The sequence below is a fragment of the Triturus cristatus genome, chromosome 1_2 (genome assembly GCF_964204655.1).
Source record: "Triturus cristatus chromosome 1_2, aTriCri1.1, whole genome shotgun sequence".
In the NCBI taxonomy this organism is placed as follows: domain Eukaryota; kingdom Metazoa; phylum Chordata; class Amphibia; order Caudata; family Salamandridae; genus Triturus; species Triturus cristatus.
In genome coordinates this window covers 735,048,519-735,063,895 of record NC_140580.1, presented here as the reverse complement: position 1 = coordinate 735,063,895, position 15,377 = coordinate 735,048,519, and the positions used below count along the sequence as shown (strand labels likewise).

General features: G+C 44.4%; 1 protein-coding gene across 1 annotated transcript in view; it reads left to right on the top strand.

The window, feature by feature from the left end:
- The window catches only part of LOC146867920 (protein-arginine deiminase type-3-like), a 406,190-nt gene that overhangs the window by 243,448 nt on the left and 147,365 nt on the right, over nt 1–15,377 (top strand). Inside the window, exons 8-9 of the mRNA XM_085608648.1 lie at nt 5,632–5,735; nt 7,257–7,368. Of these exons, the coding sequence (XP_085464774.1) occupies nt 5,632–5,735; nt 7,257–7,368 (216 nt within the window). The remainder of the gene's footprint in view (nt 1–5,631; nt 5,736–7,256; nt 7,369–15,377) is intronic.

Below are 15,377 nucleotides of genomic sequence, written 5' to 3'. Positions count from 1 at the left end.
TCTCCATAAAAAAGAATCTCAGGCAAAGGAAAATCCAGCACCAGGACCACCGGACGGGTAAAGGGAATAGAGAGGTGTGTCTAACTAGCTAGCAACACTCATTATAATAGTTTTCTCACACAAGTGTCAACTTCTGAAAGCGTCTTCACTTGATGTCCAATCAGAACAGTTTGCAAGGTGGTGTCATCAGTCATACGATGCATCTTCCGATTCCCACAGCCTGTGCTCTTGCCATCCAGGTTGATACAGTTTTGTAGCATTATTGTTACCTGAGGGAAGGTTCCCATTAAAACCCTCTTACCTAAGCTAAAATATGCATTATAAGCTCTTTGCATAGACAAAGACGAGTGATAGCATATATTAAGTTGTTCAGAAGCAGCATTTATAAAGTCTATGTCACCATTTATTCTTTACAGTTTCAATAAGTCTTATATTCTAGTGAAATGCACATATTAGTCAGCACAGTTCCAAAGATGACATCAATGTTAGACATGTGCACGGAGTGCTTTAAGGTCGATGGGAAAGCTTTGGGCCTAGCCACTGCACAGGCTAAAGTATAGTTACCGGCCACATGTTTTTCAAAATTTTGCTTTTATAAATGAAGCATTTCTAATGACATCTTCCACGTCTACATTAGTTATAATGGGATATATTTTAAGTTTTCTTATTAATATTCTAGCAAGGTGCATTCACATTTTTATTTGTGTTATTTTCTAAAACTAGCATTTCAACAGCATTTAAATGTAATCTAAAAATGCAATCCTAGAATAGTAAAGAAGTCAATTTTCTAAATATATATTAATTTTTCCCACTTCTCTATTATTGTGAGAAGCTCGCTAATGTGCTTTATTGATGATCCGAATATGGGTATTTCCTATTGTGTAATCTTTCCTCCAAGGCATTGGCTTGCAGGTCATAGTCCCTCAGTTCACTGCTGTTCTGCCTAATTCTAAGGAATTTGCCAAAGGGAAGACTGTTTCTGAGAGACCGAGGTGATAGCTGTCAAAACAAATTAGGCTTTTGCGATCTGTCACTTTCTTGAAATTCTTTATCCTAAATATCCCTTCTTCGATCCTGATGGTCAGGTCCAAGAACAGGAGTTCCTGGTCTGATATGTTCCTGGAAAATTGTAGACCAGGGTTCAGACAATTTATCCACTTGACAAAGTCTTCAGCGGTCCTGAACTCTCCCTTCCATACTACTAAAATGTTATCTACGAACCTACACCATAAATGGATATCGCCATTGTATGGGTTCTAGTTACACAGGATGTAGTTCTGTTCAAAATTTGAACTGTACAAACAGGTTAAACTAGGAGCAAAGGTGCACCCCTTGAAGTCCCTCGTCTCTGTCAATATAAGGTGTTCTCAAACTTAAAAATGTTTTTCTTCAGTGCTGGAGATGCACACTCCATGATGAAATGTATGGATGTCAGGGGCTGCCATTCCTGGGATCTTAAGACTTCCTCAATAACGTCCAATATTGCTTCTTGGGGGATGTTAGTAGACAGTGGTTTGACATCATGGGTGATCAATAGTTCAGTAGACCCTTTCATTTTGATCTCACTAATCAGATTTAGGACATCTTTGGTGTCTTTCTGAAACATAGGTGTTTGTTCGACTAGAGGTCGTAGGAAGTGGTCACAGAATTTGAAGAGGGGTTCCAATAGGAAATTAACCCCTGAAACTGTGGGACGACATGGAGGAGGAAACGTGGCTTTATGTATCTTAGCTAAAGTATAAAAATATGGTATCCTAGGATCTTTTTTAATGAGGAACTCAACTTCTCATTTAGTGATCCATACCCATTGTTTCACCTTCATTGACCAGAATTCTTATCTCTTGTGACAGTTTTTTAGATGGATCTTCAGTCATCACCCTGTAGCATTTGGCATCCGAAAATTGTCTCAGGCATTCATTTCTGTAATCTTCAGTAGCGAGTATGGCTATCGCTCCACCCTTGCCAGCGGGTTTTATCGTGATAGATTCATCCAATGACAGGGTCTCTAGAGCTTGCCTTTCTTGCATGGAAAGATTTACAAATGCACTCTTTATTTCCATATGCTTAACATCATTCAGTACGGCTTGTTTAAAGGTAATGATTTCAATAGGTTCCACATTTCTAGTTGGTGTGTAATAGGAATGATTCCTTAATCCTGAGTCCCTTGTATCCTCCTGGTCAGGTTTATTCAGGAAGAATTCAAAATATTCTAAAGGAAATTCTCATTTCGCAGTTCAGTACAAATGTGTCTATCTGGGGGGTGGGGACAGAGCCTAGCCCCTCATTGATAACCCTGTGTACCATTGAAGTCAATTGTCTGGGCAATAGATTCTGAATTAAGTAGTTCTCTGTTCTTTGTCTTGCTCTGAGTTACCATCTGGGATTCTCTGTGTTCCTACTGGACATGCTGCTCCCTTTCTTTTGTTCTTCTTCTCTCACGGCCTCTTCCTAAAAAAAAAGGGGGGGACAAATGGGGCCATCGGCCTTGGGGGATACAATGGAAACTGTTGAGGACATGTTGTTTGGGGATAGTTGAATGGCCAAATTTGGTAAGCGTGGGGGGGGGGGCAGTTCTCTCTTTGCCACTACTTCACCCATCTGAGCTTGGACTTCAACCAAAGGACCTATACTTTTTCATGAGTGTGCTGCCACCATCATTTTCGGTTGGATCTCTTCTGGGTAAAAAGCTTCTTTAGTGTAGAGGGACACTTCCTCTTCACAGAACCTTTTGATGTCTTTGTGTATCTCCATGATCTTTTGTTGCATAGGGAAATATTTACGCTCCTTCATTTCTGAGTTTATTTCTACCGACCTTAAATGCTGTAATTTTTATATTGCTTTTCAAAGCTTTTTCTGTGATGTTGATCTTGAGCAACTTTTTGTCATATTAATTATCAGTATAAGCCAGTCTTGGGCACATTTCCAAGCTATCTGTGACCATTCACGATGGAATACCAAACCCTCCAAATATATACAAAGTACATTACTCAGTAAGAGGCCATTTGGGCCATGTTGGCTCGTATGTATCCCGTCATGATGGCCCCATGTAGGGCCGTTTTGACATGTGTCGTCTTTAAACCCGTAGGATGTCCTAGGCTTCTTTTAAACTACACATGGGAGTGCTACCCTCTGTTCCAAGGAGGGCAGGTGTTTTATAGCATTTCAGCTGTGACAGCATTACCTTAACTCAAGCCTTGCATGTCTTCCATGACTAACAGCACTTGTGAATGTAGAGCTTATTTGCAAGAGGAGAAAAACCTATTTATATAGACCCCAAGTCTCCATGAGAAATTATCCAAAAAGAAATTACTCAAAATATAGATAAATTACAATGTTCTGTGGCTGATTTTTCGTGCATAAAACCAACCATAGAATAAGAGGAACTGGGAGTAATCAAGGTCCAGCATATACACTCCCACATATATAATATCCAACAAATTATTGTGCTATTCCTACAAAGAGTTAAGGTTAACACCAATCATCTGACCTAACAAATCTCAGGCCGGAAAGGATATTGAAAATATCCGAGCAAGAGCCCTCCCCCACCCCTAGGGTGGCTCCTAAAAAGGGTCTCTTTGCCAGAGATCTTTTCTTTATTATGGAGTCCGAGAATTTTCTCAGAAGCCCAGTGTTGACTAAATGTGTAGCTTGGTAAACTAAAAATATTAAAATTAACTAGACCTGGGCCCCAAAAACAACCCATATTCTTTGCATCAATACAACACAAATTTCTAAATCATAAGGTTGTGTTGGGGACACTAGGTTCAGACCATATAACAGATCTCCCAATTTTGCTAAATAAACTCACAAGCTCGGGCCATGTTGCCTCAAATATTTGTTCACTTCTCTCACCATCAACACCACACCTTAGTTGTAAAAACATTTTTATGTGGAACATTAAGCATACCAATTCAGGCCTCACTGACTCCAATAAACAATGGTAGAAAATATGTCCCTCCCCTTTCAAAAGCAAGATTACACCTGCAGTCACACAATGCTAAAGTTGATTGTGAATGTCTTCAACATTCAATTAAATCTCAATGCTACAACAGCCTCGCTAGGCATTTTGGCTCATACAAATCTTATGTCATTATCAGCAAATGACATCCTACTTACAGGACACATGCATCCGTTGGGTAAAAAACAAATCCTTTCCTTATGAAAAAGTCCTGCTAATATTTCCTTCAGCACATGGTGGGCCTGACTGTGCTTTACTAGAAGTACAGCCAATACATGCTTTCTGAGATCTCACAAGCTCTCCTCATCAAGTAAACTTTGGAACTCCCTAGATGTATATTCATTAAAAAAACTAGCACATCAATTCATAGACCAACAACTTGAAGCAGACGGTCCTCGCAGAGAATGTGCGGCTTTCCTCTTTCCAGCATGACTCTACACAATCTGTTTGTGCCAGATCCCTTTCTTGTAATCTCTATTGTTTCATCTCCCCTATATATTTTCATCCCCTGTTATGCTGTCACATTCTCGTTTTAGTTCCTTTTCTAATAGAAAATGGTTCTTCGGTTATATATCTGGAAACAATTATGCAACCAATACATGTATCATTATTGCTAGGGGATCCATCTTTTAGCTACATGTTCAGTACTCTGTATCCGATTTTTAATGCCGGATTACAACATATATAATTTCTCTTTTTCAGCATCTACTGTATTGACACATACTTGTTCCATTGTCATTTATGTTTTATTTTTTAAATTAAAAAAGATAGATGAATTCACGGAACTTGAAATCGAGGAGCTCTGGACATGTATTGACAGTTTCCTATAATCATAGATTTTGCTTTTTTGTAATGACATACAATTTGGTCCTCTTATCAATGGTTCAAGGCCACGAGAAATTAGGACAGGCTGGATGAAAGGTTTGTGAGTTGGTAAGAGAGCAGTGGTTCATTTGTAAAATAAGTGGCATGGCCCTCATCAGGAGGATACTGCAGGTTTAACCACCCATTTCTCCTGCCAGTGCTGATAACAACAGTACCTACACAACCACAGATCATCATACTCCTACAAGCGTGACAATTCAGACTATTTCAGGACTCCAAATCTATAAGAAGGGTATGGGAGGCAGGTATTAGTAGTTTTAATATATATGAAATCAATAAACAACTGTTCTTCTCATCTTAAATAAAACAAACCGCTCCACCATATGGAAGCCTATCATAAGTGCTGGTGTTGACAATTAAGTGCTGTTGCCAAGCACCAGAAACCACTGTCTCAAATTAAGCACTATAAGTGAGTAAGAAAGGACATTTGTGTACAACAGACCCTCTAGGCAGAAGAACATTGAATTCTGGCTAATTTATCTTGGGCACTCCTTCTAAATTAATAAGGCTCGGATTCACTTAACAGTATTTTTCTAATTCTAGTGGGTAGAAAAGTAATATAGCAAGTCTTCTAGAATTAATCAAACATATTTGCTTTGGAAACGTTTTAGCATGGGCAATTGAAATATGTTTAGCATAGGCAATTGAACGTTTAGCATGGGTAATCTGTATCATACTAAAGGTCTCAGAATGCATACCCTAGACCATCAACTGCTAAGCCCACACTCTATAATTTGTGTTAATAACATCTAAAGAATTCACATTCACCTATTGGCTTGGCTTTTCAGAATGTGCCAGAAGTCCCATTATGTACAAGAACTGTGGTCTTCCGAATGACTCCATGGATAATGACCCCAAACATCTTGAATCCACTGGAAGTGTATGTCTGCAGGTAAATGTACCACATTATTGACACACATTTTGGATGGACCGCAAAAAAAATGGGACAAAATACTTGATTACTCTGAACCACTGTTAATTACTGTGGAAGCACTTTATTCTATTGATACTGTTAAATATGGAGACCATCTATATGCAAATCCGCATTGATCCTACCCCACAAAGAGTTGTCTAGCCCCTACAGCTAGGCAGTTTCCCACCTGAAAGGCTTGTTTTGGCCATGAAGGACATCAGTACAGCCTGTACCACAGTGAGCTTGATTTCCACGTCTAGATATACCCGCACTTCTGATTGTGACTCACTTACCAAAAGGTGATTGATCAATATATTTCATTTAATCTTAGCAAGTGTCAATTGGTCTCTGTGCTACCCATTCCATTGTGTTTTAGTTCATTTGATCTTACAGTAGTTGGCTAAAACTGTACTAACCAACCTCAGAATTAACTTCCTTAGAAGAAGCCTGGCTGATCCTGTCTTTAGTGTCACAGTGAGTAAAAAGACAATGGGCCCATAGTAATTACCAGTGGTTGAGGAAAACTCATGCATTCCATCCGTCACTTTTTGTCCTTGTCAGTGTGTATTTCTTAGTGGGATGATTGGTCTCAGACGTGGGTCCTAAAGCTCATTGTGCTGTAACACCCAAAATGCACCTCACTGATGAGGCCTAATAAAATTTAAGGTTTCTCAGGTTTCTTGCCCTTCCATGCAGCGGGGTAGTGGCCTAGCATTTTGAGGAGTAATTTGCATATGGCTGATTCCTCTCTATGCTCACTATTTCAACAAAGATATTGTGGTTCAGCATTTTCTATGGATGGAATAAATCTCTCTGTCTCTTTCGTTGGTGCCTTGTTACTGAGGCTTAAACAAACCAACTCTGTTATAATTTAGACTGATAAATGACCTTTCTAGAACTGCAGGTGGAAGAAACCCCTTTCTATGAGGTGTTTAAAAGTGGAATATCTTTGGCAAAAGTTATAGACTAGAGTATACCTCTCTCTATTAGGTGATCGATAGGTCTGTGCCTCTGAATTAAAAAAGATTCTCACTTTTCTGTAGGCCGGTTAGCCACACAATTTATTATCTTCCCTATTGGTAGAACAAAGCCATCCCTGTGGACAATTTTGTTGGTAAATCTAACACCCATTCTCTGTGAGCAGCCAGTAAGTGCAGAGCCTGTCCCAGAGATTTAATATTCTCACTCTTTGGGACTTATTGCAAAGTGAAATGATTCAGTGTTGAAAGGGGAAACATTGAAGATACATCAGAACCCCCACTTCATAATCTGTACTGTAGGCATACTGAAGATATGTTAGCTTGTGGGAAAACAAATTTCTCTCTTTGTCATAATTACAAAATCTAACTCACTGTGATATAATCTATTGGTCTGCTTCTTTCTCCATCCAGCAATCATTTTTGGATGTACTTTTATGTATGTTGACAATTTTTACTAATAAGCAGATTTGTTTGCTGGACCGTCAATCAATGTTTTAACTTATTCCATTTGCTCCCACAGTATGGATGATAACTGCATTTTTCTAAAGCAGTTCACAGATCTCGTGAAGACTACAAATTGCAAGTTGACGATCTGCCCAGCAATGGATAACCGTGGAGATCGCTGGATGCAGGTAATTATCTGACAACGTTTGCCAGATTATGAGTGCACAGATGTTATTCCACCAACAAAAGTTGAGGCATGATGGATGTTATTCATCGGTGAATAGTAGAGGAGCAGCACAGGGCCGGCTCTAGGGCGGTGCGATCGGTGCCACCAACAGGGCGCTGACTTTGGGTGGGGGCGCCGTGTTTGCAAGTATATTAGGTTATAAAAGCCCCTGTTGCTGTTTTCCGGCCTCAAGAAATATTCAGGAAACCATAAAAACGTCAAGATAACTCCAGGTGATTAATGTTCTTCCTGGATCTAAAGCGTAGTTTTGTCTAGAGGAAGTTTTGACTAATTGTAAGGTAGCACAGAGGATTAATATGCTTACTACAAAGAAAGTGTATTATGCAGATTACAGAGTGCATATAATATAAATAGGTCAGTGGTTAGTGCTTTTGTCAGATCATTTTGTTACTTGCATTTTATCAGTTAAAAATCTAATATAGAGCAGTGAGTTATTAACTGTCATCAAAAGAGCTAAATGCTAAATGCAAGGTATAGATTAGAGCTTTCTGATTTACCCCCTCCTCCCCCCAGTTTTTCATTACCCTAATGTTTCAAAAATGGTTTATTTGGATGGAAATTAATTATTATTAGTAAAAACAACCCCCAACCATAGTGTTAAGTTGTAAATCCTTAGTTTGTGCTTTTGTCGACCGAGCACACTTAAACTGTACTGCCTACCAGTATGGATAACAGGTGACTCTTACACCTCATAATCCTGTGCGTTATGTAACATTTCCTAAACACTGATCTACATATGTATTATTGTCTGTGTGTGATGTAAAATGACACCCTACACTGGTACGGGTGGTGCTATAAAACTAATTTAATGCATCTGCGAGAGAGTGGTTATGGAGACGATAGTCACTGTTAAAGGCTGGCAGTGAGGGAGTCTGTGACGGAGGTTATCATAGGGGGGGGTGCCAACAAACATTGTCGCACCGGGCGCCAACCGCACTAAAGCCGGCCCTCGAGCAGTATATTAGAAAAACATCTCTCCCTGGGTTATAAAAGGAAGAAAGTTGATGCAGTAGTGGCCATGGTCCCTGAAGTCACTCCGAACATGAGGGAAAAGGGTGGAATATATTAAGCGCAAACCACGCAGATGGATTGGCTCACCCTGATGTTTTTGAGATGTGGTCTCGGAATATCGAATCTCGATTACCTATTAGACAGAATATTGTTACAACAATATTGAGGGACAAATTATTGAAAGATTTGTTTCTAAATAGTTTCTATGCCAAACTCTCTCATATATAGATCTAGATATATATAATTTCTTCAAGGTATGTAGATGTGGAATTAAGACTAGTAAAGCCTTACCTCCCTCTATGCACTTATCTTTCAATATCTTGTTCATCGATATTGTTGTGACGACCTTCTGTTTCATCCTTTTTTGGGATTTCACCATCCTAGCCACAATCGTGTTTTGATACAGAGCTGTGAAACAGATGTCCATTTCCAGAAGTCTTATGTATACAAATCCTCTGGGCAATACCTGGATCAGGGGCTCACACCTTAATCCGGTGTTGTTACTGTGTAGTTCCAGTGCTGTGCAGTGTGCTACAAACAAGGCCTATCGTTACTGGATTGTAGAAAGCACTCACCTTGACAACAACTATCAGGTGTTTCTAAATCTCATTTAATTCAGTCAAGGGCATCACCAAACTCTTGGCACCATGCCAGCTTATTATTCATTTGATTGAATACCTTTGCAAAGACAAATCATTACAGACGGTCAATGAATGCACAATGCACAATTCCTTAAATAAAACATATCATTTGACTAAGCTACAGTTACATTTCAAATACACAAGTCTTCAATATCTTCCTGAATGCCACCAAAGGGTGGGGTAATTTGATATTTGCATTTGCAGCCGCTTAGCGGTCGATTCCGATCCTGTATTTTTTTTTTCCGTACGACTCGTATCCGTAATTTTTCCCGTACGAATCGTACAAGTCTCGTCCCACCCGTGAAGTACGATTCGTACGGGAAAAATACATACGGATCAGCCCAATCCGTACGAATTTGATCGGGAAAAGTTGTACGAAATGGACCCGAACATTTTCCGTACGAATCCTAAAAATACAGTCCGACCGTACAAGTACAATCCGGACCGGCTTTCCGATTTAGGATTCGTACGGAAAACGTCCCGTACACGGGGAATGACTTTACCCGCTACGAAGCAAACTTTGTACGACTCGTATCCCGGGAAAAGTTGTTCCCGTGGTGCGAGTCGTACAGGGGTACGAGTCATACAGGCCCCCCCATGCATATGTACGCACCTTACAACATCGCGAATGTACGGTGCGTACCCCAACATCGCGTATGTACGCACCTTACAACAACATCGTGCATGTACGGAGCTATGCCAACATCGCATATGTACGCACCTTACAATAACATCGCGTATGTACTGTGCGAACCCCAACATTGCACATGTACGGTGCGTACGCCAACATCGCGTATGTACGCACCTTACAACATCGCGTATGTACGGTGCGTACCCCAACATCACATATGTACGCACCTCACAACAACATCGCGTATGTACGCACCGTACATAGGCAATGTAAAACAGCACAAGGATGGTCTATTCGACTCGCACAACACCACAAAACACGTCTACAGTGCACAAAACATGGAAATGACTGACCTGGCCACATCCAAACAGGCAAACAACGGGGCAAACTCACAACCACCCCTTATAACACACCCACCAAAAATTCAAACTGAGGCCCACCCACAAATGGACCAATAAAAAGGGCCCACACACACAAACCATGAGCCTTTGCAACAGACTCACTGCAGCTAGAGAGCACACACCAACAACTGCACCCATCCACCTTAACATATACACCTTCACACAACCTCCTTCACACATACCCCCTCTTCACATTCAGACCCACAACTTCACATTCAGACCCACAACCATCCACACCCTCACCCCACACCATGCCCACAGACCAGAATCCAAAGTTCACAAGGGAGGAGTTGGAGATCCTTGTCAATGAAGTCATCAGAGTCGAGCCACAGCTGTTTGGAACATTGGTCAGACAGTCCAGCATAGCTGTAAAATCACGGCTGGGGCAGAGGATCGTCGATAGGGTGAATGCTGTTGCACACATCAGAAGGACCAGGACTGAATGCCAAGCCAGGTGGTACGATCTGCGGAGGTCAGTCAAGCGAAAAATGAATGACGACTACGCCCAGAGCAACATCACTGGAGGTGGTGGGCCCCGCAGACCAGTACATTTCCATCCCTGGGAGGAGAAGGTGATGGCCCTGCTTCCGCCGGTGGGAGTACATGGACTTCAATGAGTTCCAGAGCCTGGTGAGTACATAAACAACTTCTGTAACATGGGGGTAATGGCATCCACACCCCAAAATGCACGCAACTACCCCCAAACACTCACTGGCCAGAACCACAGTCGAAAACAACGCTAATGCCACTAACATGTGTATGCCCCATTGACAAAGCAAGGCCATGCTATGTCCCATGCTACACGAAGCACTAACCCAAGATTGGATGCCCGGTATGCTGGGAGGGTGGGTGTCACAAAATGCATTGTTGAACTCCAAATCAGACACAACTGCCCTCATCCCATATGGCCCAGCTACATACCCATGCATCATGCTCAATGCACAAGGACTGTGAAAGTACTGACAAGATAGCTGACACTGGGCCCTGGTGTAGGCAGCACAAGGCCCTCCTGTGACCAGTGCAAACACAAACACCAAGACAACAAGGTCAGATATCTAGGACAGGAACTCCCACTCACTGTCATGGCAGCATGTTCCATGGGGGACAGCTATATCACCTGGGAGCCCCAGTGCCAAATCACACTACACCCACCAGCAGGCCCTGTCACACACACCCCTTACACAAGCAGACACCCCCGGCACAGGCAATGGATTTACCCACTGTCACAATGGACTTGTAACACAACAAAACCAATACATAGCCGAAGAAGCATCCAAGCCAAAAATCAACAAGTCAAAGACTCAGGAACACATATCAATCTATCCCCCGCAACATACCCATCCACAAGTGAACATTGAGGAGAATGCTAGGCACATACAACTACCTGGAGGAACAGTGCCAACTAGAATGTGTATGAAACATGGATGTTGCATGAAACAGCATTAACATTGTCTGTCTCTAACACACAGGGCAATGTGATGAATCTCCCCCCAACAATGGGGGGTGAAGAATCACAGTCCCAGACCCAGGAGGAACCAGATCCCACTGGCTGCGATGCCTCTCAACACTCCACGGATGACCCCGACCCTCTGCTGTTCAAGGCCCTTCAGCACCTGGTTCAGGAACATCTGTGCCAACCACCACCCCCATTCCTGCCACATCCCAGGAGACACCAAGGAGCCCTGTCCGCAGTGAACAACTGAGCCAGTCTGACCAGGAGGGACAAGGTTCGCCGGGCAACCAGGAGGAGGCAGACACCACCACCACTGCCATCCCTCGGGGGTCCCGTAGACCGGATGTGCCCACAACGGCAGGCCAGGCTCGTGTGGGCAGGGGTGTGGGAGTGGAGGCAGGCGGAGGCGAGAACCTGACCAGCCAGCTGAAGAGACCGGTATGTCACACATACACAACATCATGGAGGCATACTGGGGTGACACCAGAGAGATCAGCCAGGTAGTTGGGACACTCACAGAGATAAAGGGGACCATCACAGAGATGAAGAACCAGCAGGCCGAGCAACACGCCAGTCAACAAGAACACCAAGAACGGATGGAGGCAAGACTGGCTAAGCTCCTGGCGGTGCAAAGGGACATAAGCCATTCACTCTGTCGGATCGCAGACAACATGGGCAACCCTCCCTGTGCCACCAGGCGAAGACCACCACCAGCCACAGGGAGGGAGGAGGAGGAGGATTTGTCCGATGGAGCGTCCCAAGCATCGTCAAGGCCTGCATCTGAGGGTCCTCTGAGGAAGGTGGGTCATCCACAGAAAAGACCGTGAGAGGCAGCGGCCCATCCACATCTCCTAGGTCACCTGGCCTGGCACCTGGCCTTCATGTGCAACAGCATCACCTCATTGACTGACATTCTCTGCCACATGGACTTGCTGGTGACAGTCTGACCAATGATGCCAAACACTGTGGTCTGGACTCTGCTGCTTTCAAATATCAAGGATCCCATCTCCCCCTGGGAACTTTGGATTCTATGGTCCCTGTATTGCACCTTTTTCTTGCACAATTCACGCCCCAGACCTATAATAAAAAATAAAAAAATAAAAATTATGTTGCAGTCATTTCGCATGAGTCCACAACATACGTGTGGGGATATGTCAAAGTATGCCTGAGTGTGGAACTAACTCCAGCCACCATACACTGGGATCTGAGTCCGGTCGAGGACACATATGGGTCACAATGTACCATCAAATACAGACATTGAGCCCAATACTCACCAGTGATGGCCTCAAGCTGCTGAGGGGGGCTTGCAATACTGCTCGGACAGACCAATTTGGAAGAGTATCATGAAGGCGTAGAGGTCATGGGTCATGTGGAGGTGCCTGGGGAGGGAGTCCCAGATCTGTTTGGTGAGGTGGGAGAACTATCTCCTGCATGCAGTTGTTCTGTGGATGTGATGAATGGAGGCCAGGGCAAGGTTGTCTGCACGGAGTTGGGCCAAGGTCGGTTTTGGGTCTGGGGTTGTGGACTGCCTCCTGAGTGTGGGTGAGGAGTCTGAAGGTGATCCTGCAGCAGACGGTGAGCCATTGTAGCTATCTCAGGTGGACGGTGATGTGGCTGGGGCAGGGGATGTTGAAGATGAGGTGTGCGGATGCACCCTGGATGTGGACAAGTTCTCCTGCAGTTTTGCTGCTGTTCCCCCGTAGAGGGCGTTGCTGTAGTTGACCCGGCTGGTGTCGTGGACCTGGGGGATTGTCTGTCTTGCCTTGGAATGGATCTATCTGCAGCATGCGGAGGGTGTTGCAGCATGAGGTACAGATGGTGTTGAGTTGCATGGTAATTGTGAGCGATGAGTCCATGATGAACACCAGCTTTCGTGCGTGGTCACTGGGTGCGGTGCCCAGGCCAGTGGGACACAAGGAGTTGACCCAGCCGTAAGGGCACAATCCTCAGATGATGACCTCAGTCCTCTCCAAGTCCAGCCTCAGGTGGCTGATGTTCAGCCATTCGTCAACGGATCTCATGTCTTCTTTAAGGTTGGATCTGGCAATGGCTGGGTCTTTGGTGAGGGTGAGGAGCAGCTGGGTGTCAATGGCATACGAGATGATGATGAGGACGTGTGCACATGTGATGGTGGAGAGGGGGGTCATGGAGACATTGAAGATCATCACACTGAGAGATGAGCCCTGGGGCATGGTCCAGATGACCCCAGTGTACCACATGCTGAAGGGTGGAGGCCGTCTCCCTGGGCCTTGCTGGTGAGCTTCTTGGTGATTTAATCCTGGACCCTCCTCTGGATACCAGTGTTGGAGATGTGTGAGCTGACAGTGTGTTAGCACATGGTGTAGAATGCCGTTGAGAGGTCAAGGGGGGTGGTCTCACCATTGTTGAGCAGGGCAAAGTTGTCGTTGGTGGTGGCAATTATGACGGTTGCAGTGGTGTGATTACTGTGGAAGATGGTCTGGTGCCGGTTGCCTGGAGCTGTTTGCGTGGAGGAAGTTTGTCAGTTGCTCGTTGAGTGTCTTCCTGATGACATTTGCTGGGTAGGGAAGCAGGGTCATGTTCCAGGAGATCCTGCGGTACTGCCGTCCATTGTTTAAGAAGGGCCTGGGTCTCTGCATGCCTCCAGCTCCCATGGAATGTGGCAAACTCAAAGGAGACATTCATGACGTGCTGGACGTGGGCTTCATCGATGGGGAATTATGTGGTTGAGATGTTGTGTGGGAAGGGGCCTGATGGAGAGCCAGAGTGGATGGTGCACATGAGCCAGGTGGTGTATTTGCTGCTGACGGGAGTCCAGAACCTGAGGGGGGTTAGTCCCGCGGATAATAGTGCTGTCTGCCTCCGTGTGCCAAGGCTGTCGTGTATGTCCATGAACTTGCAGTGGTAGAAAGTTGCAAGGGATTTGATCTGCCTTGCAAGGGTGGGGTGTCTTTTGGATGGAGAGCTGCTGTCAGTTCACTCACAATGCTGATGAGCTCCTTTATGTCGTTTGTTTTGGTGCCTCGGCCCTATCTGAAGGATCTCCACTTGTCCTTGCTAATGATATGGTGATGGCTGTGTGTGGTGTTTTCCAGGGCTGTAAGGTAACTGATGGTTCTTTGTGTTGCAAGGTTTGCACAAGAGTCCGGCTAGATCTGTATGAGTCCAATAGGTCTGCCTTGTCCCAGGTGGCTTAACTGTTGTTGTGCTTCACAGGAAAGTCCGTCAATGTGGCAAGATTGTTGGATCAGTTGCTGATCCAGTGTATGAGGTTGCAGGGTGTGGCGGGGGTGTTTGTTCGAGTGTCCCACACAGCTTGTCTGTGGTGACTTACATCAAGCATCTTTGGGGGATCGGTAGCGGGGTGTGGGGCAGTGTGTTGCTTGTCGGAGACGTGGATGCAAATGTTGATGGACCAATGATGGATGGTGGTGTGGTTCTCCTCCAGCAAGAAGTTACTGGCCCTCAGCCACATGTAGCCTGTGGAGGTGAGGGCGTGCGTGCAGATGTATGTGTTGATGGCTTTGCGAAATTGTGGATGTAGGCCTGGAGATCTGTAGATGAGTGTTACTTTGAGGGTTGCCAGGGGGTTGGTGCAAAACCGGATTTGTGACTCTGAGGGTGTACTTGTGAATAAATTGCAATTCATCCTCCGGGATTGTTGGTGCCGTCCCTGCGGGTGATCTTGTATCCGTCAGAGATGGCAATGAAAGAGTTGTGTGCTGAGGATGCTTTTATCCAGGTTACTGTCATGAAGGTGATTTGTGGGGCTGTTGTGTTGAGGAGGTAACAGAGTCCAATGGCGTGCTGGTGGACGGAGCGGGTGTGGAGTAG